Genomic DNA, 24,919 nt, shown 5'->3' with positions numbered 1-24,919 from the left:
TGGGAAAGTAGTAGAAGATGGCCCAAGTGCTTGGGCCCCTGCACCCATGTGGGAGACCTGGGAGAAGTTCTTGGCTTCCGGCTTCAGATTGGCGCAGCTCTGGCCATTGCGGCTAATTGTGGAGTGAAACAGCGGATGGAAAACCTCTCTCCCTCTCTCTCTCTGCCTCTGCTTATCTCTCTGCATAACTCTGACTTTCAAATAAATAAGTAAGTAAATCTTTACAAATATATAACTGCATGGATTCAAAATTCTTTTGCATCCAACCTTCAGGTTTTTTAAAAATCAAATATATTTTATTTATTTACTTGAAAGCACTTGGACCATCTTCCACTGCTTTCCCAGGCCATTAGCAGGGAGCTGGATCAGAAGTGGAGCAGCCGGGACTAGAACCTGTGCTCATATAGGATGCTGGCGCTGCAGGCGGAGGCTTCACCACTATACCACAGCAGCCACCCCCCAAACTGATGTTTCAAGTCCACTTTTCCACGAACTTTTGGAAGTACTCTCCTGTGATGGTTTCCATTCTTCCAGATAGGAAAGTGATGGCACAGAGAGGTTAAGTCACTTCCCTGAGGTCACACATCCAGGAAATCCAGATGCCAGGGGAGGGGGTGGCTGGTGGTGCCACACCCCTCAGTGTCTCCTACCAGCTTTAGAGCTGGCATGTGGGACACACCGGGGCGTCAGTGACACGCCCGGCCTCTGATGTCCCTTGGTTTGCTTTTCATTTATTTTATATATTTCCATTTTACTTGAAAGGCAGAGAGAGAGAGAGAGAGAGAGAGAGAGAGAGACTTCCATCTGCTGGTTTACTCCTCAAATACCCACAATAGCCAGGTCTTGGCGAGGCTAAAGCCAGGAGCCTGGAATCCAATCCGGGTCTCCCACGGGGGCGACAGGGACCCCCGCACCTGAGCCGTCACCTGCTGCTTCCCAGGGTGTGCGTGTGCAGGGAGCTGGACTCCACACTGGTACTCCCTGAGGATCGCTCACTTCTCAGCTACAGATTTTGTGAGCTGTCCTAAACCCCTTTCTGCAAACAAGCAAGCATTTTCCTTACGGGGCCAAAGAAAAGCCCTCAGCCAGACGATGAGCAGTGACGCCCTTTGCTTACGGGAATGGACACAGCCCTTTGGCTCCTAACTGCACACTTGCTGGTTTGGGGCTGTCGATTTTATTCACGGAAACATCCCCCAGACAGGCACGGAGGTGAGGACCTAGTGATGGGGTGAGGAGTGTCCCTCACTGCCTTCCTCTGTGTGGCCCAGCTTCTGGAAGGCTGCTGGGGGTGGGTGTGGGGGTGCATACAGGCAGGTACAGGTAGCAGGTGCACCAGAGAAGGCTGAACGTAGCAGAAAGTCAGGTTGTCAGTCCCCAGCCACCTGTGCCTTCACCGTGAGCCAGGGGTGACTGCTTCCTGCCACCTGCAGAGGGTCTGGCCTGTGACCTCACTGAGGGCTCTCTCCAGTTTGTGGCACAGGTCTCCAGTAGGGTAGGGTGGGGCAGCAGGTGTGTCAGAGGCACAGAGGGGCAAAGCTTTCTGGATTCTTCTGCCCTGGGTGCCAGCTGTATCCAAGAGGCATTCTACTATCCATTGGGGTTCACGAGTGCTTCTGAGTTCAGACTTCTAGAATAGTCTAGGAAGGCTGCTCCTAAGCTTTTTGGATGGGCGCATGGAGTGGGGGTGAAGGGCACTGCTCCGCACTCCCAGCCAGGACAGCTTCTTCCTCACCCCTGTCCATCTCTCCTTCCGGAAACTCACCAAGCCCCGCCTCCTCCAAGCCCCAAGCCCCGCCTCCTCCAAGCCCCAACTCCTTCCCAGGTCTCCCAAGTCCCCGTGCAGGGCCAAGGGGAGGCAATGACCACTCTTATCCAAAAAGCTCTTGAATTCAACTGTTTTTTCGCTTCGTTTTTATTTTTTTTTGTGTGTTTTGTCGTTGTTTTGTTGTCATGCAATAATTCACAGTCCCAAGCCCACAGCTTTCAAACAAGGTAGGAAAGAAAAAAAGAAAAGAAAAAAAGAAAAAAAAAAAGAGAAAAAATATCCAAAAAAATAGAAGCAAAGGAATCGGAGGTGGAGGTGGTGGTGGTTTTGTGTTGGTATTTTTTCTTCTTTTGTTATTTCAAGCAAGATCAAATGTCAGAAAAGAATGCTTTTTCCTCGATCCTTGATTTTTTTTTGTCCTTTTTAAAATAGTTTCTTGTTATTATTATTATTGTTATTTTTTTTAAAGCTGATTCCTGCAGGCAGTAATAGTGGGGTCTGGGAGATCACCGGCGAGAGCTCGCGTGCGCCCCTAGCGGCCGAGTCCGCGCCCGAGGCCCCCAGCAGGTCTTGAAGGTCACCGGAGAGTGCTCGCGTGCGCCCCTAGCGGCCGAGTCCGCGCCCGAGGCCCCCAGCGGGTTTGGAAAATCACCGGCGAGCGCTCGCGTGCGCCCCTAGCGGCCGCGCTCGGCAGCCCTCAGCCGGAAGAGGAAAGCTTCAGTTCAGATGATAAAACTCATCAATAGAAATGATCGCGGTCTCCCCGTTTTCTTTTAAAAATGTGATCGTGTGTGCGTGTGTGTGTGTGTGTGTGCGTGCGTGTGCGGTGCCGGTGTCCCCACAGTTGTCCAGAAATGGTTGCGTGGATTCCAGATCTCTTGGCTGCGTGGTTTGTCTTTTGTCTGCGGGATCCCCGGCCCTGATCCGCACGCGACACCCCAACCCCTTTGCGGGGGGGTTAGGGGGAGGGGGCGCTGGCTCGGGGACCCCCTCCCCCCTTCCCTGCGCTCGCGGTCCAGCGCCGGCCCCCTCGGCGACTCCGGGAGTCTCCTGGGCCTGGGCGCGGGGTGCGCGCGGGGTGCGCGCGCGGGGCCAGCTCGCCCGGGGGTGGGGGTGGGGGGCTTAGCACCAATCCTCGTCGCTCTCGCTGTACACTTCGTGCAGGCTTTTGCGGGAGCCGGGCCCGCGGGGCCTGGCCAGTCCGTGGACCGGGTAGTAGCCGTTGGGGACCCGCCGGCCGTGCCGCGCGGGCGAGGCACACGCTGGGCCCGCGGCCCGGGGAGTCCTGGGCGAGCGGCTCGCGGGGCCCGGGGGCGCGGCGTAGGGCCCGGCCGCTACCTCCTCGTCGTCGCCGAGGCCGCCTCCGCTGCCGCGGCCGGGGCCTTCGGGCTCGTCGTAGTCGGAGCTCCGGTAGTAGCCGTGCGGGTGCGCGTGCGCGTGCGTGTGCGAGTGCGGGTGCGCGTGCGGGCCGGACGCGGGCCACCGGGCCCCGCCGCCGCCGCCGTGCCGACACGCCCGGGGAGACTCGTCCCGGGCCGCGCCCGGGCCCCGCCGCTCCAAGGCCGGCGAGCGGCCGGCGCCGTGGCCCCCAGCGGGCGGGGGCTCAGCCGCGGGGCCCGGGTACCTCCGAGGGCCGCCGGGAGCCGCCCGGCCCGGCCTGGCCACCGCCTGCTGCTGCTGCGGGGGACCCACGCCTCCGACCTTGCGGACCACGGGGGAGTAGGACACGAGTGGCCGGGGGGTGCAGGGGGTCTGGGGGAGCTGGCGGCGTCCCCGCTGCGGAGTGCTGGTACCGGACGTAGAAGGGACGGGGCTTCCACTTACTGAACTACTGCCCTACACGAAAATTGAAACAAAGGAAATCAAAAAAAAAGATACAACGAAATCGACCAGAGGACGGGAGGGGAGACACACGGGGGGGGCAGTTGGAGGAGGGGGAAGAGGAGGGGAGGAGAAGTGGGTGCAGAAGGGGGAAGAGGAAGAAGGGGAGGAGGGGGGAGGGGGAGAAGGGGGGGAGACAGTGGGGGCAGGAGGGAGGAGGAAGAGGGGGAGGAGGGGGGAGGGGGAGAAGGGGGGGAGACAGTGGGGGCAGGAGGGAGGAGGAAGAGGGGGAGGAGGGGGAAGGAGGAGGAGGAGAGGAGGGGGAGAGGAAGAGGAGGAGTGGAAGAGTAGGGGGAGAGGGAAAGGGGGCGCGGAGGGGTAGGGGGAGAGGAAGAAGATGAGGGAGGGTAAAGGGAGGGGGAGAGGAATGGGGAGGAGGAGGGAGAGGAGGGGGAGGGGAGGAGGAGGGAAGGGAGGAGGGGGAGGGGAGGGAGGCGGGAGGGGTGCAGGGAAATGGGGGGGCGCGGAGGGGCGGAGCCACAGGACGTTTGAACGGAAAACAGGAGAAAGCCACAGCCACAGGGAGGCACGGGGTGGGCGGGAAGAGGGGTCAGAAACCAACACAACGAGGTGAGAAGAGAAATGAGAAATGGATTCCTGTAAGTCTCGGGGTTAAAGACCGCGGTGTTCCCCCACCTCACTCACAGGTGCGTCCAAAGGACAGAAAGAATCGGAAGGAAAAGGGGGGAAGCCAGGTGATGGGGTGGGGCGGAGCGAGAGGCGGGCGGTGGGCGTGCGGCTGGGGGCGGGGCGGGGGCGGGGCCCTCCCCTCCCGTTCCCCCTCCCCGCCCCTCCCCCAGCAGGTCTCGCCGCGGGGGGCGGGGTCCCGCGGCCGCGCCCACCTGCCGGTGCGTGGTGTGCTCCCGGCCCTCGCTGGGCGAGCGGGACCAGCGCTGGTCCCGGGCGCGGGCGCGGCCGTGGCCATGGTCGGGCCGGTCCTGCGGGCCGTAGCGCTCCTTGTCGGCGGCCGCCGGGCCGGGGTGGTGGTGGTGGTGGTGGTGGTGATGCGGCCGGTGCTTCCGGTCCTTGGGCCGGCCGCGCTCCTGCTCTCGCTCTCTGGACGGCAGGTCCCCGGACTGGGTGGTCATGCTGAGGTCCGTGCCCAAGCCTGGGACGGGACGCGCGCAGAGGGCGGTGAGCGGGCAGGGCGCGTGCGCACGGTGGGGGCCGCCTCGGAGGGGAGCCCCGCACGGGGGCGGCCCACCTGTGTCCACGTCGGTGTAGCGGCCCAGGGAGCGCTCGGAGGTGCGATGCGCGCGCTCGCGACGCCGCGGGTGGTGTCGCTGGTTCTCCTCGGGTGGGACGCGCTCCAGGGAGTAGTCGTCCAGGCGCCGGGACGCCTTGGGGCCCAGCACGGAGGCCGAGCGCTTCATGGGGCTGGTGTCACAGATGGTCTGGGGACGGGACAGGCCACGGCGGCCGGGCTCAGCGGCGCGCACCGGGGGGCGCCCTGCTTCCTGCCTGCCTGGTGCCTGGCTGGCTGGCCCGGGGCGGGGGGATGCCACGGTCCGGAGGCTGGGATGTGGCTTGCGGTGCATGGGGGCACTGCTCCTTCCGGGGGTCCTTCCTGGGTGGGGCGGAGGACTGGCCCCCATGGGATCTGCCCACCCTGGCCTGCCTCGCGGGGCCACCGCCTGGGGGGGACCCCTTCTGCTCTGCTCAGCACCAAGCACACGCCTCCTTGGCTAACAGGACACCCTTGACTCTGGACACCCTGGCCTCTGAGGCACCCTGGGGATAAGCAGGGTTCCCCTCCCCCTTTTAGATCCTTGGCCTTGGGGTGCTGCACCTGCCCCGGGGGTGGGGCGGGTGGGAGTGGCCTCACTGCTCAGCCTGTAGCAGTCAGGGGCTAAGGCCCAGTGGTGCTGGAAGGGACAGAGTGAGGGTTGGAGGAGGTGCAATGAGAGAGGGAAAGAGAGAGAGAGAGAGACCAGATCGGCTTCTGGGAGCGTGAGGGGTCCAGGATCCCTGAATGGGAAGCTTGGGAAAGAAGAGAGTGGGTGGTGGGGGTGGAGATGGCCCCTTGGACACGGAGGACACAACACACGAGGAGGGGGGCTCCGTGGGGGGTGGCCGAGGGGCGTGAGCTGCAAAGAAGGGGTGGGATGGGAGAAAGAGGGCGGGCAGAGTGATGACGGGACTCCCCAGAGGGGGGGTGGGGAGGAAGAGGGGGCCAGAGCCGAGCTCGGTAGGATACATACACTGAGATCACTCCCACGTGGCCGGCCCCTTCTCCTCTGTCACAGCCCCACGGGACGGTGCACACAGGAAAAACAGAAAAAAACATAAATATAAAAGGCAGGCGAGAGCGAGTGGATGGAGGTGGTGAAATAGTGGGGACGAGGGAGGGAGGAGAGAGGAGGAGGAGGAGAGGTTACGGTCCCCGCCTCCCCTGCCATCCCCGCTTCGGGCACACTGGAGACAGACAGGAGACACAGACAGATGGCGGAGGCACAAGGTTGACAGGTAGGGCAGCGCGGCCACAGGCCCTTGGCTCATGCCATGCCTCCGGGAGGGCTCTGACTCCGGCTGGGGTTTGTCCCCCACTCTCTCCTGGGGCCCTTCACTCCTGTGGGAGGGGGACCGTGCAGCTCGCATGCACCGCCTCTGGCCCCGCCCCCTGGTGCGCAGCAGCCAGAGCCCAGGCCCAGAAGCGGCCCCCGGCTCAGCCAGGCACAGAGCAGCCACATGAAGCTCGTCACAGCCAGACATGCTGACCCCTGCCTTTTTGTTCTCAGGGCTCCCCACCCCACGCCGACCCCCTGCCCCGGGGTAGGGGTGGGGCTCCTGCTTTGCTGGCCAACTGGGCAGCCAGCCATGCCTCTGGCTGTCCCTGTGCACCGGGGACACACGCAGCGAGGGCCCACCTGCCTCCATGCCGAGTGGGCTGCGGTAGCCGGCCAAGCAGCCAATCAGACACGCGTATCAGGTGCTAGGCACACGCTCTGGCTCCGCCTACTACCCGCCCCGCCCTCTTCCAGACCCGACAGGAAGTCCCGCCCTCAGCTCGCCCCAGACCCACCCACCACTCCTCCACTGTGCGCATGTGCGTTGCGTGTGTGCATGTGTGTACACGCGTGTGTAGGTATGACGTGCGTGTCCACATGTGACTCTGCGACATGCGTTTTTGGACGGATTCCTCTCCTGTCACGCCCATCTACCACATTTTCTCCCCTTTCTTCACCCCCCCCCAAACAGGACAGAGAGAAACCACGTGTGCTTGGACACGTACAGGTGTGGGCAGGGAGGGGGCGGGGCCCGCACCTGCCAAGGAGCCGGCAGGGGGCCTCTTTCGGCAGGCTGGGGCCTAGGATTAGGAGTGGGGGCACTTGAAGAGGGTGGGGGGTCACCATCCTCACGGACTCCACCAGGGCGCTGGCGGGGGTTGCAGCCCCAGGGCGCTGGGTAAAAGCCCTCACCTGGTTCTCGGCGGGGAGGCGGGGCATAGAGGCGGCGCGGGCCTGGCCTTCCATGGGGAGGCAGTGCTCGCTGTCCGAGTAGCCGTCCTGGCTCATTTCTCGCATCTCCACGGACTGCGGGGGCGGGGGGGGGCGGGGACAGAAGGTGGGCGAGGCCCCGTGAGCCACCGCCCGGACCCCTCCTCCACCCTTCTCCTCGCTGATTCGCCCCAGCAGCCGTGCGCCGGCCCAAAGAGGCACCTGAGGCTTGGGCTGGCTGTCGGCCATGTCGGCGGGGGGCGCGCGCTCCGGGCTCCACGTGCCCGTCTTCTGGAACATCTCCTGAGCGCGCTGGGTCACCCAGGATGGGCTGTCTTTGAGGCCGTCTTCGTGAGCCATCCTGCGAGGTGACAGAGGCCAGTGTGGTGGTGGTAGCGGCAGCGCCAGCCTCGGCAACCCGGGGCGTGCAAGCCTCCCGCCCCGCGGCCAGAGCGGCACTCACAGGCCTCCTGCCGGGTCCAGCTGCGTGGAGGGCAGGGCGTTCTGGCCGGCGCCCCCCTCATCCGGCGGGGGCTCCATGCGCTGGAACATGAGCGGTGTCCGGTTCTGGGGAGCAGACAAGGAGCAGGTGCACGGGGCATGGGGACAGATGGGAGCAGTGGCCAAGGTCACACGGCCGAAGGCTGCAGACGGCACCCTCAGCGCACCCCGGCAAGGGGGCATGGTGGGCGAAATCCTACGGGCTGCAGCCCCTTGGCATCCCACCCGGCCTTACCGGGTCCTGCCCGCACCTCCACGCACAGCCACTAGAGGGCGCCAGCGAGCACCTGAGTCAGTCTCTAGCTCCTTGGCTGCGGCTTAACCCCGGAGCAAAAACTGGAGCCTTCTGTGGTGGCCCCCGTCCCTCACCACCAAAGCCCTGGAGGACCTGGCATGCCACCTCCCTGCCCTCATCTCTGGTGCACTGTGCTTGGCCACTTCCTTCTCCTGCCCCCCAAGCTCACCAGGCAAAGTCCAACCCCAGGGCCTTTGCACTGGCTGCTGGCCCCTGGTCCGGGGCGCCTTTCCCTGGATAACCCCTTGGCTCCCTCCCTCCACTCTTCCTCCAAGCCTCTGCTCAGCTGTCCCCTGCTTCTGCTCTGTTTTGTTCACAGCTGAACAAGGCCAAAACATAAAAATGAAATAAAAAGCAGCAGCCGGCATACAGTAAGCGCTTCATAAGTGTCGGTGACGCCAACCAAACTGACCTGGGTTTTCGCTCCCTGGCCCTACAGCACAGGGACCGGCTCCTGAGCTCGGCCACACCCCCAACCCCACCCCTTGCTCCGATTGGTTCCCAGAGTGGGTGAGGACAGGCAGGCAGCCCCGGCGTTACCAGGGAGACCCGCACGCACCTGCTCCTCGCGCATGGCCTGCAGCTTTTTGGCTTTGCTCTGCCGGTAGTACTCCATGATCATCATGGCGGCATAGATCTTGCCCACTGTCAGGTCCGTGGCTGGGGGGGGGCACAGGGCAAGCTCACTTGTGCCACCCCGTCCTCTCCCCATCCCGGCGCCCTCCCCATGTGGGTGGATCGGAGTTCCTGGGGTGGGGAGGAGCGAGAGCCCCAGACTAGGCCCTTACACTTGTGGGGTGTGACCAGCAGGTCCAGTGTCTTCTGGGACAGGTTGGGCCAAATGGCCATCATCTCTTTGCGCAGCTCAGCGTCCATCTGCTGTTTATCTGCTCCGCCTGTAGGGGGCGTGGCACACACAGACCCTTAGCCGGAGCTCTCTCCAGGGCTCCCTAGAGCCTGGTCCAGAGGCAGCTCTGGGCACAGCTGCCCGGGCTCTGGTCCCTGGCCGGGGCAGGCAGATGAATCCACTGCTTTTGGGATTCCTGCAGCCCGTAGCAGAGCAAGGTCCTGGCAAACCCTGCTTCTGATCGAGGCCCCCTGGGGAGGTGGCAGGGGAGACGGCCTAAGTGCTTGGGTCCCTGCCACCCCCGTGGGAGACCCAGATGGAGTTCTGAACTCTTGGCTTCTGGCTTGGCCCAGCCCTGGCAAGTTGTAGGCCATTTGGAGACTCGAACCAGCAGATGGAAGATTCTCTCTCTCTCTGTCTCTCTCTGCTTTTCAAACAGATGAGCAGTTAAAGACGGTGAGTCAGACCCATCCTGCCTCCTGCGCTTTGAAACCGAGGGTCTCCAGTTCACTCTCCGCGCCTCAGTTTCCCCACCTGCCTCGGGGGAATGACGGTGCTCTGGGACTGGCCTCACCTGTTGGTTTGCCAACAGAAGGTGTGCACACCTTGAATGAGGTCCACCCGCACTTGCAGGTTTTGTCCCTGCTGGGAGGCATTAGGGGGTGTGTGTGCAAACTCCGTGGGATGCTGGTGTTTGGGGGCGGGGCCTCTGGGGGCGTGGCTAGGACTAGATGAAGTCATCCCCAGTGAGCACAGAGTGAGGCCTCCCTGACCAAGGTTTCTTCCTCCCTCTCCCAGGTGTCTCCAGCCGTGAACTTGGCCTTGGTCTGAAGCTGATTCCTTGGCCGTGGGGGCCGGGAGGGAGGCAGAGAGGGAAGGGTCTGGTCCTTCCTGCCCTGCCTGTGTTTGCTAGGGGAGGGGACAAGTAATGAGTTGTTTTTTTTTTTTTTTTTTCATTTTATTTGAAAGGCAGACCAACCAAGAGAGATCTGCAATTTTTGGTTCAACTCTCTCAAATGCCCACAGCAGCCAGGGCTGCCCCAGAACTCCATCGGGGCCTCCTCCCACCATGTGGCTGGTGACACAAGGGGCAGCATCTGCTCATTGTGGGACAGCCCAGGGGTAGCACAGCAGGAGTGGGAAATGCACCTGTTAGGGTTCGTGCCTTGGAGGCCCTTGGGGGCTGCCAGCGATTCCAACCCTGGGTTCCATCACAGACACTGACCAGCAGGTGCACAGACCCTGCGCTGAGCCAGATGTGGATCCCAGAGGTGCTGGACACAGCCAGGCAGGACAGGGGCCAGAGGAGTATAGGAGTATTTCACTGTTTCCACAACTGGCGTGCACAGGCTAAACAGCCGCCCCCTCCCACCATGGGTGCCCCCAATGTCCCTCTGCGTCTCTCCTTCCCATCAGTCCCCTGCCTCCCACTTTTTTTTTTTTGGTTGAATTCTGTAATGAACACACAATTATTCTTAGGTGTTCAAATTTAACTGAAAAGTGATCTCTGTTAAATATAAGAGTGGGAATAAGAGAGGGAAGAGATGTGCAATTCGGGACATGCTCAAGCTGACTTGCCCCAAATGGTGGAGTTAGAAACATGCCAGGGGATTCCAATACAATCCCATCAAGGTGGCATGTACCAATGCCATCTCACTAGTCCAAGTGATCAATTTCAGTTCACAATTGATCACACTGATAGGTCTAAGAGTCAAAGGGATCACACAAACAAGACTAGTGTCTGCTAATACTAACTGATAGAACAAAAAAGGGAGAGAACGATCCAACATGGGAAGCGGGATACACAGCAGACTCATAGAATGGCAGATGTCCTAAGTAGCACTCTGGCCTCAGAATCAGCCCTTAAGGCATTCGGATATGGCTGAAGAGCCCATGAGAGTATTTTAGGCATGGAAATCCAAGACACTCTGAAAAAAAAAAAAAAAAGAAGAAGAAGACCTAAATGAATGATCTCTGCGGGTGAGATCCCAGTGGAAAGAACGGGGCCATCAAAGAAAGAGGTACCTTTCTCTGAAGGGAGGAGAGAACTTCCACTTTGACTATGACCCTGTCGGAATAAGATCGAAGTTGGTGAACTCAAAAGGCTTCCATAGGCTTGGCAACTCATGACTAGAGCCTATGGAGATTACTGACGCCATAAACAAGAGTGTCAAATTGTTAAATCAACAACAGGAGTCACTGTGTACTTACTTCTCATGTGGGATCTGTCCTTAGTGTGTTGTCCAATGTGAAGTAATGCTATAACTAGTACTGAAACAGTATTTTACACTTTGTGTTTCTGTGTGGGTGCAAACTGATGAAATCTTTACTTAATATATACTAAATCGATCTTCTGTATATAAAGATAATTGAAAATGAATCGATGTGAATGGAATGGGAGAGAGAGCGGGAGATGGGAGGGGTGCGAGTGGGAGGGAAATTATGGGGGGGAAGCCATTGTAATCCATAAACTGTACTTTGGAAATTTATATTTACTAGATAAAAAAAAATCAATGCACAGGTAAAGCTTGCACCCTATTCTGGAGCAAGGATCCTGAACGGCTCTGCACCCTCCCAAGTCTGTCCCAGCTACAGCCACCAGGGGGCGCCTGCGGGAGCCAGAGCCAGGCCCTCTCCCTCCTCTGCTCCCGCCCCTTGAGCCACACACACCGCCCCCCGCTCCTGCCCCTGGGCCTTTGCAAGGCTGTTTCTGCCTTAAATTCTTTCTACAAATGTCTATGTGGATCCCACCCTCATACCATCATTCATCATTTTTTTAAACAAATTTATTTTTTTCTCCCATTTTATTTGAAAGAGGGGTGGAGGGAAGAGAGATCTTCCATCTGCTGGTTCACTCCCCAGATGGCCACAACAGCCAGGGCTAGGCCAGGCTGAAGCCAGGAGCCAGGAGCTCCATCCGGGTCTCCCACGTGGGTGGCAGGGGCCCAAGGACTCAGGCCATCACTGCTGGCTCCCAGGGTGCCCATGAGCAGGAATGCAGTGTCTGGAGTGGAGCTGGGACTTGAACCCAGGCACTTTGGGATATGAAGGTCCCGACCACTGTGCCAAATGCCTGTCCCCCCATTTCTCACCTCCTCCTTCAGGTTGCTCCCCATCTCACCCACTAGAGGGCGACCTCACCGGTCGTTCTTTCCACATTCTTTCTGCAGGGGGCTGTGGGCCTAGAGTCTCAGCAGTCCCCATGCTGTTCAAGGCTGATTGTGGGAGACTCTTGGGAAAATCCCCTTTGTAGCTGGAATCCTGACACCTGGCCAGTGTTTTATTTTCTGAATAGCTTTGTCTTGTCTACTGTGGCTCGGTGCTACGGCCCCTTGGGAGACAGAAGTTCAGTCTCTTGAACTTGAACTTCTAAATGTTTAAAAGCCATTCTTTGGGGAGTGGGGTGGGCGTTTGATCTGACAGTTCAAACGTTTCTGTCTCATATCGGAGTGCATAGGTTCAATACCCGGCTGTGGCTCCTGACCCCTGCATTCCTGACAGTGTGCACCCTGGGAGGTAGCAGAAGATGGCCCAAGTACTTGGGGCCCCTATCACCCACGTGGGAGACTTGCATGGAGCTCCTGGCTCCTGGCTTTGGCCTGGCCCAGCCCTGGCTGCTGTGGACGTTTGGGGAGCGAACCAGCGGATGGAAGACCCAGCTCTGTTGCTCCCTCTCCCTCCGTCTTTCAAATAAACAAAACCAGCCTTCAGATAGAATCCCCAAATGCTGTTCATGGTTATTAGGATGTGGGTGGCAGCGGCCCCAGCACTTGAGCCACCACCTGCTGCTTTCCCAGGTGCATTAGCGGGGAGCTGGATCTGAAGTGGAGCAGCCGGGACTTGAACCTGTGCTCTCCCATGGGATGCCAGTGTCACAAGTACCAGGATACTCATCCCAGACAGGTGGTTCATACCTCATCGCCTGGGGCAGAGGGGAGGGGAAACTGAGCCTCTGGGAGGGAATTCCAGACACGACGTGCAGAAGGAAAAGGGCCTTGAAAGGATTTTCCCGTTTCTTCTGGATGAGACTGGCACAGCAGAGGGGGGAGGCAGAGAGACGTGGAGGGCCCCGCCCTTCTCCTGGACCCCCAAGAACAATGTCAGACTATTCCAGTTCTGGAATGTTCCAGAATATTCCAGAACGTTCTGGAATGTTCCACATCCCTGTGCTGCCCAGGCACTGTTCAGCGTGGACAGAAGGGCAGAAGGGCAGGCATCTGCCTTGGTGGTTAGGATGGCAGTTGGGACACCTGCATCCTGTACCAGAGAGCCCTGGGTTCAAGTCCTGCCTTTGCTTCTGTTGCCAGCTCCCTGCTTGTGCACACCCTGGGAGGTAGCAGGGGGAAGCTTAAGAACTTGGGTTCCTGCCACCCACGTGGGAGATGTGGCGAGAGTTCCGGGTTCCTGGCCCCAGCCCTGTCGCTGCTGTTGTGGGCATTTGGGGTGTGGATCAATGGACGGGAGCCCTTTCTCTGTCTTGGCAATAAAGAGAGAGAGAGAGAGAGAGAGGTCTTCCATCCGCTGGTTCACTCCCCAGTTGGCTGCAATGGCTGTAGCTGCGCCAATTTGAAGCCAGGAGCCAGGAGCTTCTTCCAGGTCTCCCACGCAGGTGCAGGGGCCCAAGGACTTGGGCCATCTTCTGCTGCTTTCCTGGGCCATAGCAGAGAGCTGGATTGGAAGTGGAGCAGCCGGGCTTCGAACCAGCGCCCATGTGAGATGCGGTGTTGCAGGTGGTGGCTTTGCCCCACTGAGCCCAAGCGCCTGCCCTCAGGGAAGGGCTGGTTGTGAAGTCTCTGTTTCCTGGCTTGCCAGGGACCTGCAGCCCTAAGCAGGGGCCGCACACAGACAGAACCTGCCTGACCTTGGACGGGACCCGCCCAGACTGCGGACCGAGTCCATCTTTCTGCTTTTTCAAGTGAGTTTCCTTGGCTGTTTTGTTGTTGTGATGAATAGCTGAGGAGCACAGAGCCTTTCCAGTCTCCTGGCTAAAAATCTGTTGGCGGGGTGGGCATTACTGAGTCTGCCTGCAATGCCAGCATCCCATATCGGAGCACAGGTTCGAGACCCGACTGCTCTGCTTCCGATCCGGCTCCCTGCTGATGCACCTGGGAAGGCGGCAGAAGATGCCCCAAGTGCTTGGGCCCCTGCACCTGCGTGGGAGACCTGGAAGAAGCTCCTGGCTCCTGGCTTGGGCTATTTCAGGCTTTGGGGAGTGAGCCAGTGGATGGACGTTCTCTCTGTTGTTCAAACAGCTCTCTAAAAAAGAAATGCTATCAGCAGGAGCTGCCCGGTCAGCAGCCCAGCCTGCGGGGTCCGTCCTGCTGGGTCCACGCCTGCACCTGCCCCTCCCTTCCCCCGGCCCCGAGTGTGATTTCTTGGGTTTGTGTCTCGGGAGCTCCGTGTGGGGGGAGGTCTTTCAGTCCTGGGGGTAGGGCAGGCAGCTCCCTGTGCAGACCCCTGAGCCTCTCTCTGGCCTCTTGGTAGAGTGGCTCCTCCTCCTTGCCACGAGCGGATCCCAAACTGTGACCTTGGCCAAGCTCATCCAGCCTTGAGCTTCTCACTGCAGCACTGTTGGGTCTCCAGCCCTTTCCCACCCCCCACCCCCAGTCATGGCAGGGGTGGGGGTGTGTGTGCGGGGGAGACAGGCAGTGGCTCCACTCCCAGGAGGATCTCACCTCGTCATCTTCGCTTGAGAGGCGCCAGTGGCCCCCAGCCCGGCCCCCCATCCCCAGGGTGACCAGTCCTAAAGCCCTTTGCTTTGGACTCTGCGTGGTGGCCTCAGGGCTTTGCACCTGCTGGTCCCTGGTCACGTCATCACCTCACCTCCCTCACAGTCCTCTCCTACCCCAAGTGGGAGCTGCCGTGCCCTGCGAACCTCGCAGGATGAAGGACCAGGCCAGCGAGAGAAAACCCGGTCGCGGCTTGCGGCCCCCGGCGCTCCCCGACGCCACCGCCCTGCCCCTGCCTTACCCTTGGCGATCTTGATGTCCAGCGCCGTACGGATCAAAGCCATGAGTGTGGAGTTGAAGTGCACAGTGTTGTCGTCGGCCACGGGCAGATCCATCCGCAGGAGCCTCTACGGAGAACCAATCCGCCGTGAGGGGCGGCTGCTGTCCCCGCCCCTCTGCCCCCCAGGACCCCCGGAGAGCCCCGCCCTCCAGACACGCCCCCCACCCCACTCCATGGGAGCCCCCGGAAGAACTCAAGGCAGAGATGGGCATAGACGCGCCTCTTACCCTGGGCGGCCAGCAAGGGGCGCCCTGGGACGCTCCTGGACTTAGGAGGCCCCTGGTTTCTTCATCAATCAATCCATCCATCCATCCATCCATTAGTCATTTTGTCATTGCCCTGCCCTGCCCTGCCCTGCCCTGCCCCAGAGTTCTCCTTGACGGCTCCGACGGTGTTGCCCATCCCCCTCTCTCCCACGCCCCCGCCCCCACAAGAGAAAAGCAGCGCCAAGCCGGATTCCCCGCAGTACGTGCAGCAGCCAGCAGAGGGCGCCACGGCCACAACCACAGCCACGGCCAGGGCCAGGGCGGCGTGGGGGCGGGCGGACGCCGGCTCCGCGCCCCCACTCCTGGCTCGGCCCCGCAGGGCACGGTCCACACCATTCCTCAGAGAAGCGGCAGGCAGGCGGGCGGGCGGATAGGGCGTGCAGCGAGACAGAGACCGGCACACACACGTGCGCATGCAGACGGAATCTCGAGACTCGTTCATAGCTCCGTGGGATGTGGGTCTCGGGGGCGTGTCCGGGGCTTGGGTCTTTGTGCCATGGCAGGGGTATGGGGGGAATGTGGGGAGGGGAGGCGAGGGGGCGTTCCCGCGGCCCAGGCAGGGGCTCTGGCCCCCCCACCCCGTCCCCACTCCACCCCACCTAACCCCTGTACTTGGTGGTGTGGGAAGCGGCTGCTGGGTGGACGCGCAACCCAGCCTAGGCGAGACAAGGAACGGAGATGAGAGCAAATTTGGGGGTTCACGGGGCGGCGGGGGGGGGGCGTGGGATTCAGACACCAGGGCTGGAAACAGGAGGGGAGACAGGATGAGCGCTGGAAACCCAGGGTAGGGAACCGGGGTAGGGTGCAGAGGGAGGCGGGGTGGGGGGAGACACAGAGAGAGAGAGAGAGGAGCACACACAGGCCGCTGTGCACAGCTGCACAGGCTGTGCACTGCACAAAGGGCATGTGCACATGTATTAGGCCAGTCCTGCTGCTGGTGACGGGATCACATCGGTGGGCAGAGAAAGGATGTCCTGTGTCAAGGGGCCCGGTGGGCCGGTCACCAGGAGCGCGAGAGCAAGAGAGCTCTCCCTGCCTCGCCTGGGCTGGGCATATGCATTCTCACACGCAGCCACGCAGAGACCGAGAGAGAGGCAGAGACAAAGACAGAGAGAGAGAAGGGACGGGTGGTCTGCAGGGGAGGAGGCGAGCGGAGGGAGACAGACGAGGAGGGGGCACGAACCACGGTTGGAGGGAGAACGGGGTGATGGGGGCGTTGGGTGGGTTCAAAGGTCATCCCTGAACTTGCCATGATGAGGGTGGGGACGAGGGAACAGAGAGTATCTGTCCTTGGGTGCCCGGAGAGATTCCAGTACTGGGCGGGGTTGGGGGAGGTGTGGGAGGGGGGTCCGGAGGGGTGGCCCAGCCCCACCGCCTGGTGGCAGGACCCTCGCTCCCTCAGCCAACATGCAACACCCCCCCTCGGCCCCAGGCACCCCGCCAAGGCAGCGAGCATGGCCTGCGTCCCTGTGCCACCGTCCAGGGGTCCAGCTGCGGCCCGCCTGCCCACTCTGAAAAAATGGAGAGGCGTCTCGAGGTGGGTGGTGGTGGGGGAGGAGGAGGAGGTTAGGGATGGGGGGAGGGGGAGGGGTGGGGGAGGGAGGCTGCAGGGATGTCGAATTTTCCAAGGCCTTAATCCAGAGATCAGCTTCAGGTGTGTGTGTGTGTGTGTGTGTGTGTGTGTGTGTGTACACGCGCGCGCACGCGCAGTGGGGTCTGGAAGCTGGGAGACTCCGGCCTGGGTGGGGGCCGGGGGTGATGGTGGTGGTGGTGGTCGTGGACGTGGGGCCAGGCTCCAGGGCATCTGGGCTCTGCTCTCTCCCCCCTCCTCAGCCCCCCCCCCCCGACGTGTCGCCATAATAGAGTCTCAGAACACGAAGGCACAATCAAGAGAGACGGACACGCGTCAAAGGGCAGGTGAGGATCCACTGACTCAAGGAGCAAAGAAAAAAAAACAAGAAGAAGAAAAAGAGGAAATGTTGGAAAAAAAACCAAAAAAAAAAAAAAAGTTGGCCGGGTACTTCCGGCGGCACCGTTGCCCTGGGAGACGGTCAATCTACCTTGTAGGCCACTCTGGCCGGGCAGTTCTTCCCCAGACCCAGGGGTGGGGGCATGTGTCTCAGCATCGCATACATGTCCCGGTAAAGCATGCGTCCCCTGGCAGTACCGGAAACAGAACACAACACGAGCAGTGGGGACCGAGAACCAAACCCGAAGGGCGGGGGCGGCGTGGGAAGACAGAAAAGCCAAGGAAACAAACCAAAAAACCCAAAAAACCAACGAACCACAGGAGTACAGAAGATGTCAAATAAATGGAGGGAAAAAAAAAAAAAAGAAAAAGAGGAACGGGGTAGGGGCAGGGGTGGGAGAAACGGGAAGAAGAGAGAATTAAAAAAGCCAAAAAGATTATTTCACTGTTTGCCAGCACGGGAGGGAGAGAGAGAGAGAGAGAGAGAGAGAGAGAGAGAGAAAGTCAGGTTCAGCGCCGCGCAGTGCTGGGAACTCCCGTGGGAGGCGGAGGGGGCGGGGTCCTCGCTTCTCCCCTCCGCCCCAGCCCCCGCAGCAGGTGCCTGCCGGTCCCTGACCCGGTCCCTGACCCGGTCGGAGCTGGCTCACGTCCTCTGAGGCTGGTCTCTGAGCGGGCCTGGCTTGGGGGTGGGGGGCGGAGGGGGGAGTTGGGGGGTGGAGGGGGGCGGAGCGTGGAGGCGGTAGTGGCAGGGGAGGGTAGTGGTGGGAAGGGGGCGATGCGCAGTCCGTTACACCCCCTCCCGGGGGGGGGGGTGGCGGGCGGGCGGGCGGGGCAGAGGGCCTGTGTCTGATTCGGGGTGCCGTAGGAGACCCCAGGATGGACAGCCTGAGCCAGGAGAGCAAGCAGAGATGGCCGAAAAAAAGGAACCCCGATTTTATGTTCCATGCTTTAACGGAGCCTACAGTACAGGCCTGCATTCTGTTGGCTAAGAGAGTTTGCTAGTTAATGCGAGAGAGACAGAGAGAGAGAGAGAGAAGGGACAGGAAGAGGCCTGTCTTTTTATATATATATATGAAATATATATATTTAAGGTCTCAAAAGCCACACATTCCATCGACTCTAGCAGGTTTCAGTGAAGTCCAAACCTTGCAGGCAACCCTATGAGGACATTTCTTGCCTAAGCCGAGAGGGGGAGAGATTACACGTAATAAACTGTACATATCCTTATAGTGGATGCGACCGCTGTAAGGGAGAAAAGAGGCCGTTAGTGGGGCGGGGCAGGGGCGTGCGTCAGGCTGTGTCCACACCGGCTCCCCGCCCCCCCACCCCCACCCCCGGCCGAGGCCGTGTGAAGAATGGGCGGGTGGGGGTGGCGGGAGACCTGGGACAAGCAAGTGCAGGTCCCCAGACACCCTGCAGAGTCCTGGGGGAGCAGAGGGAGGGTCTTGCTTCTGGGCAGGGGAGGGGGCGGGGCTGCACTTGGTTCCTCCACCCTACTCAGGCTACTGCTGGTGGGAGTGGGGGAGGGGGCTTGTGGAAGGTACAGACTGGGGAGGGGGGAACGGCCTGCACCTGCTGGGATCTAAAATCAAAAGAGGAAGAGTCAGAGCCTGTGGGTCAGTCCGGCCTCGTGCGCTTGGGGTGCGGCTGGGAAACGACCCACAAGGTGGCCTCCTCGACCTTGCATTCCCCACCCGCCGAGGGGCTGCGGCCCGGGGACGCCCCGAGCCCCACCGCCCTGCACCAGCGTCTTCCGCTCGCTTCCGTGGCTCTAACCGGTGCACCGCAGTCGGCCAGCAGGGGGCGCGGCTTGGCGCTGAGCACGCGTGTCTGGCCAGCAGGCCAGCTCCCTCCCTTGGTGGCCCTGTGGCCCCCTCTGACCTATGTCTGTGTGGGTGGGAGGGGCACCCACTTCCAAGGAGCGGCCAGGGCCCCCCCCAGCCTCCTCCCTGGAGCCTGAGTCTTGTTTTCAGCCTCTGCTGGCCTCACACAGGGAGGTACATTCATCCGATCTTTTCCTTCTGCAGCGACCCCTCCCCCCACCCACCGTGAGACCCCCCCTCTGGGGACCCCCGGGGAGACCCCACGTCCCAGGGGCGTGGCGGGGGGCGTGGCCAGAGGGTGGGGGGCGGTGGCTCCTTACCAAGCAGCAGGGTCGTACTCGGCCCAGACCCGCACGTATTCATCCAGGTGGTGGGGGCCCAGGATGGAGGAGTCGCGCGTGAGGTACTCGAAGTTGTCCATGATGACGGCCACAAAGAGGTTCAACATCTGTCGGATTGAGGGGCGGGGAGGGGAGTGGGGAGCCATGATGGTGGGGGGGAGGGGATGAGGGCAGAGAGGCCCCAGATGGAGAGGGAGGGAGGGAACAGAGAGGAGGGGGCAGAGACGGGGTCAGACACTCCCACGAGGACAGAGCGCAGATGGGAAAGGGAGTGGCAGAGACACAAGGTGATTGACAGCATGGGGGGAGGGAAGGCCCGCCTCCTCCCGCACCTGCCCTGGCTCCTTTCTGGGAGGCTGAACCGAGATCGGCCGTTAGGTCCCCAGTGGGGAGCGTGTGTGTGTGTGGGAGCTGCAGGGGTGGGGAGCACCCAGGAGACCCCCCAGCTCCTCCCTCCCCACTGCCCTCCCTCCGGGTCCCCGAGTTCCCGGACTCACCAGGAAGGAGCAGAGGAAGATGAAGGACACGAAGTAAAAATAGGCAAATTCGTTGCCGCACTCAGGCGTCAGGATGCCCGAGTTCTTGTCGCACGGCTTCCCGCTGAGGCAGGACAGCATGATGTTGTGCCAGGCTTCTCCGGTGGCGCTCCTGGGGCGGGGAGGGCGGCATCAGGGGACCCAGCACCCACGTCTCCCACTTGGGATCTGCTTCCTGGGAGCCCAAGGCAGGAGGAGTTTGCGGCAAAGTCCACAGGGAGCCGGTGCCCAGGGGGGCGTGTAACCCAGTGGTTAGGACACCTGCTTCCCACCGCTGAGTGCCTCCTGCTACAGTGGACCCGCTACAGTGGACCCTGGGAGGCAGAGTCCACGGCTCGAGGGCTTGGGCCCCTGCGCCCACGTGGGAGACCCGGATGGAGCTCCTGGATCCTGCCTGGCCCAGCCCTGGCTGCTGTGTCCAGCTGGGGAGTGACCCAGGGGATGGGAGCGCTCTGTCTCTCTCTCTGGAACTCTGCCTTCCAAATAAATAAGTGAATATTTTTTTTTTTTGACAGGCAGAGTGGACAGTGAGAGAGAGAGAGACAGAGAGAAAGGTCTTCCTTTGCCGTTGGTTCACCCTCCAATGGCCGCCGCGGCCGGCGCGCTGCGGCCGGCGCACCGCGCTGATCCGATGGCAGGAGCCAGGAGCCAGGTGCTTTTCCTGGTCTCCCATGGGGTGCAGGGCCCAAGCACTTGGGCCATCCTCCACTGCATTCCCTGGCCACAGCAGAGAGCTGGCCTGGAAGAGGGGCAACCGGGACAGAATCCGGCGCCCCGACCGGGACTAGAACCCGGTGTGCCAGCGCCGCTAGGCGGAGGATTAGCCTAGTGAGCCGCGGCGCCGGCTGAATATTTTTTTAAAAAATGCTAATGTCAGTGTCCCCACCCCCACGTTTTTTGAGGAGGGGAATGAGAGCTTCCATCTGCTGGTCTACTCCCCAAAGCTCACGGCAGCCAGAGTGGAAGCCAGGAGCGGAGGATTCACTCTGGGACTCCCGCGTGGATTCCAGCCACCACCTGCTGCCTCCCAGGGTGTGGGCAGTGGAACTCAGACCTGGCACTCTGATGGGGCTCTGGGTGCCCTGCGCCCCGTCTGCTGTCTGAACACTCCCCTCCCTCCAGGTGACAGGCATCTCTAGGTGACTCTGACTCAGGGCCTTAGCACAAGCCACGCCCCCACCTGGACTATCTTCTCCCAACATCCACACAGCTCCCGCCCTTACCCACTTCTCCCGAAGTTCCACAGGACATCATCTACAAGCTCCACACCCTTCATATTGATTAAAAAAATCATTTTTTTTGACAGGCAGAGTTAGTGAGTGAGGGAGACAGAGAGAAAGGTCTTCCTTCTGTTGGTTCACCCCCCAAATGGCTGCTACAGCCATTGCGCTGCGCCAATCCGAAGCCAGGAGCCAGGTGCTTCTCCTGGTCTCCCATGCGGTTGCAGGGCCCAAGCACTTGGGCCATCCTCCACTGCCTTCCCGGGCCACAGCAGAGAGCTGACCTGGAAGAGGAGCAACCGGGACAGAACCGGCGCCCCAACTGGTACCAGAACCCGGGGTGCCGGCGCCGCAGGCGGAGGATTAGCCTAGTGAGCCACAGTGCCGGCCAAAAAAAAAAAAAAAAAAAAAAACTTTTAAAAAATCCTGGCCAAGTGTACTCAGAATCCACCCTTTTAACCTGAATGGCTGAGTACCTCATCTTTTTTTTTGTTGAGAGAGTTACAGAGAGAGAGAGCACGCACGAGAGAGAAAGTCTTCCATCTGCTGGTCACTCCCCAGATGGCTGCAATGGCCAAGGTTGGGCCAGGCAGGAGCCGGAGCTCCATCCAGGTCTCCCACGCGACTGCACCTGCTGCCTCCCAGGCGCTGGATCGCCACGCCCACGCGGGACCTCGGGCAGGCGTCGCCTCGCGTCCAGCAAGTGCTCAGCGACACACCTCTGCCCGGAGGCAGCAGGTCTCGTGTGCAGCCAGGATGACAGAGGGCCACGGGTGGACCGCATGGCCAAGAATCCCCGCCTCCCCAGGGGAGAGGGCTGAGGACACACCCCTGCCCCTACAGGAGGAGGCCACGCCTCCTCACCTACAGAACATGCCCCCCCCCAAAACAAGATGAAGACACACCTCCCCAGGCTCCAGGATGAGAACCCGCCCCCCACAGAGCAGGATGAGGACATGCCTCCACTGGAAGAGAAGCATGAGGCCACGCCTCCTCACCTACAGAACACGCCACCCAACAACAGGATGAGGACACGCCCTGACCAGAAAAGAAGGGTGAGGACACGCCCCGACCGGAAGAGACTGGGGAAGACACACCTCCAGGGAACAGGAAGGGCCCTATAGGAAGAGAATCATGAGGACACGCCCCCAACCGGAAGAAACACGTCCCTAGCGGAAGAGAGGCATGAAGCCACGCCTCCTCACCTACACAACATGCTCCCCCACAGAACAGGATGAGGAGGCGCCCCCACTGGAAGAGATTGGTGCGGACACATCTCCTAGAGAAGAGAACAGGACCTTACAGGAAGAGAAGCATGAGGACATGCCCCTGTCCCCACCGGAAGTGGACACACCTCCACCGGAAGAGACTGAAGACACGCCTCCTCACCTACAGAACATGTTCCCCCCTCCCACAGAACAGGATGAGGACAAGCCCAGACCAGAAGGGTAGGGACACGCCCCCACCGGAAGAGACTGGGGAAGACACGCCTCCCAGGGAACAGGACAGGACCCTATAGGAAGAATAACATGAAGACACGCCCCCCCACAGGAAGAGGACACGCCCCCACCGGAAGAGACTTGTGAAGACACGCCTCCCAGGGAACAGGTCAGGACCTTATAGGAAGAGAAGCATGAGGACACGCCCCCACCGGAAGAGACGCAGCCACCCGGCGCACGCCGCCCCCTCTCACCGGAAGAGCAGCATGAGGGCCTGGAAGAAGGTCCGGAAGTTATTGTGCTCGGTGATCTGGAACTCGTCCTCGTCGCTGTCCTCGTCCTCCATGTCGATGCCGATGTTGCCGAACACCTGGAGAATCGGGAGGGTGAGGGGCGCCCCGCCCCGCCCCGCCCCCGCCCCGCCCCCTGCCTGGCCGCCGGCCGCACCTGCATCCCGATGATGGCGTAGATGAAGAAGAGCATGGCGATCAGCAGGCAGACGTAGGGCAGCGCCTGGGGGCGACGGGGGCGGTGAGCAGCGGCGGGGGGCGCGAGCGCAGAGCCCCGCCCCCTGCACCGCGGGCCGGGGGCGCGGGGCTCCCACCTTGAAGGACTGCACGAACGTCCAGAGGAGGATGCGGATGGTGTAGCCCTGCCGCAGGAGCTTGATGAGCCGCGCGGCGCGGAAGAGGCGCAGGAAGCTCAGGTTGATGAAGTTGTTCTGCGGGACACGGAGGGGAGACAGCGCGTGACCCTCCGCCCGCCCCCCGAGGGGCTCAGAGCCGCCACCACTCAGAGGCCCCGAACACGAAGCCGACCAACAGGGAGAAAAAATAAAATAATAAAATAAAAGCAAGCCAGACCCCCAAACAAGGAGGGAGAGGAGAGAGAGCGCGCTATTGAGACAATGGTGCAGAGGGAAAAAAAACAAAAAACAAAAAACAAAAACTCGGGGTGGGGGGGCGAGGAGGAAAAACTCAACAAGCAGAAGCCCACCCTGCCAGCCCCACCCGCAATGGGGGAAAAAAAAAGAAAAAAAGAAAAAGAGGAGAGAGGAACGGACAGAAAACGAAGAACAGAAAATACATCCGAATCATCCAATCAGGAAAAAAAAAATCTAGATGTTTTTTTTTTTTGTTTCTCCCAACAACCAAATGCACTGAGACCAGAGGAGGCAAGCGGGTCAAGTTGCGCGGAGCCCGTCACGCGTGTACGAGGCGCCAACATACACCGGGGCGGGGCGGGGGGCTGCGGCGGCGGCGGCGGCGGGGGTGGGGGGGAGAGGGGCGGCCAGCACGCGCAGGCCTCGGTGGACACGTGCGGGGGTTCCGCTCCGGGCCAGAAATGCATCTGTCGCGGGACTCACCGGGCGCCCTTGCCCTTGCCCTGCCGAGCTGCCCACGCCCGCTCCTGCCCGCCCTGACCTCACCCCACGGCCAAGCCAACCTGGGAGAAGCGAGGGGCGGGGGAGGGGGGAGAGCGTCATTTCTTACCCGCTTGGCGAGCGGGGAAGGGGGTGGACACGGGGAGGAGCTGGGGCGGTTCGGCTGGAGGGCGAGTCCTCGCTGCCCGCTGAGTCCGAGAAGATGCATTTGGGGCCCTGTTACCCCCTTCGGGGATGGCTTCTCAGCTTCTGGGACCAGGCCTGCGGGAAGCAGGAACGACTCAGCTCCCGTGGGCAGGTGCACTGCTATCAGCCCCGGGGGGTGGAGGGTCCCACCGAGGGGCCGGTGCTGGGGGCGGGGAGGTGGGTGCGGCCGTCCCAGCCCCCAGGACCTCCCTGGGTGGCCCCTGCCTCTGCTTCCAAGATCCACCCCCCCACCCTGCCCCAAGTCCTGTCGCTGCCTCTACCTCCTCCCGGAAGCCAGAGAGCTAAGTGGACGGTGGGCGTGGCCTACGCAGATGCTCATGACCTAAGAGGGAATGAAGGGGACGCCAGTGAGGGGGCAGGAGGGTGTAATCATTAAGCATAATTAATAATAATAATTTTCCAATGGACCAAAATCGAACCCAGCACTGTTGGGTCTTTGGAGCCGTGTTTTTTTGTTTGTTTGGTTGGTTTTTTTTTTTTTCTTTGGTTTGTTGGAATGCAAAAGTTGTCTCCCGCCCCCAAGTCTGGCTTTCCTGCCCCTGGGTCACCTGTTCCCTGGAAGAGGGGCTCCTCCCCTTCCATCCCCCACCGGCGGCGTCTGGCGCAGAGCCAGCCAGGCTGCAGTGAGGGGCGACTCCCGCTAAGAGGGGCAGGGGCCCCTCAACTGGACTCCACTCCCCACAGGACCCCCCCAGGATGGGCAGGGGCCCTAGGGGGCCGGCCACAAAGCCACATTCCACGTGGCTTCTTCGCCCACCTTGTAGCACGGGACGGGCAGGGGGTGGCCGCACGGCTTGCCTGGATGGCCGTGGCATCCCTTCTGAAAAGTGTCCCCATTTGGGTGACGGACACCCTAAGGCGGGATGGGTTGTTTGTTTGTTTTGCTAGCTCTGGCCTGGGAGCGGCGAGGCAGGGACTGGACTGCCAATGGTTTCTGAAACTGGCAGAGGCGTTTGCCTTTCCTGGCCACTCTAGGAAGCTCTCTGGGATGGAGAA

At 61.1% G+C, this 24,919-nt stretch overlaps 1 protein-coding gene across 10 annotated transcripts in view; it reads right to left on the bottom strand.

The window, feature by feature from the left end:
* Window positions 1–1,886: 1,886 nt before the first annotated feature.
* CACNA1A (calcium voltage-gated channel subunit alpha1 A) overlaps window positions 1,887–24,919 on the bottom strand; it is a 211,952-nt gene continuing 188,919 nt past the window's right edge. For 3 of the 10 annotated variants that reach the window (XM_089315016.1, XM_089315014.1, XM_089315019.1), the window contains 16 exons: window positions 22,937–23,053; window positions 22,780–22,845; window positions 22,587–22,702; window positions 19,635–19,785; window positions 19,117–19,244; window positions 17,065–17,161; window positions 14,700–14,805; window positions 8,671–8,778; window positions 8,442–8,542; window positions 7,550–7,653; window positions 7,309–7,447; window positions 7,069–7,182; window positions 5,851–5,886; window positions 4,854–5,043; window positions 4,492–4,757; window positions 2,743–3,604 (listed from right to left, as the gene is read on the bottom strand). In XM_089315016.1, the coding sequence (XP_089171142.1) occupies window positions 2,891–3,604; window positions 4,492–4,757; window positions 4,854–5,043; window positions 5,851–5,886; window positions 7,069–7,182; window positions 7,309–7,447; window positions 7,550–7,653; window positions 8,442–8,542; window positions 8,671–8,778; window positions 14,700–14,805; window positions 17,065–17,161; window positions 19,117–19,244; window positions 19,635–19,785; window positions 22,587–22,702; window positions 22,780–22,845; window positions 22,937–23,053 (2,553 nt within the window). In that variant the 3' untranslated portion in view covers window positions 2,743–2,890. 10 annotated transcript variants of the gene reach the window in all.

This window comes from Oryctolagus cuniculus, chromosome 16 (assembly GCF_051225735.1).
Source record: "Oryctolagus cuniculus isolate XC-2025 breed Fujian yellow rabbit chromosome 16, ASM5122573v1, whole genome shotgun sequence".
NCBI classification, from domain to species: Eukaryota; Metazoa; Chordata; class Mammalia; order Lagomorpha; family Leporidae; genus Oryctolagus; species Oryctolagus cuniculus.
Note: the sequence above shows the minus strand (reverse complement) of the source record. Positions and strands in the feature narration are given on the sequence as shown.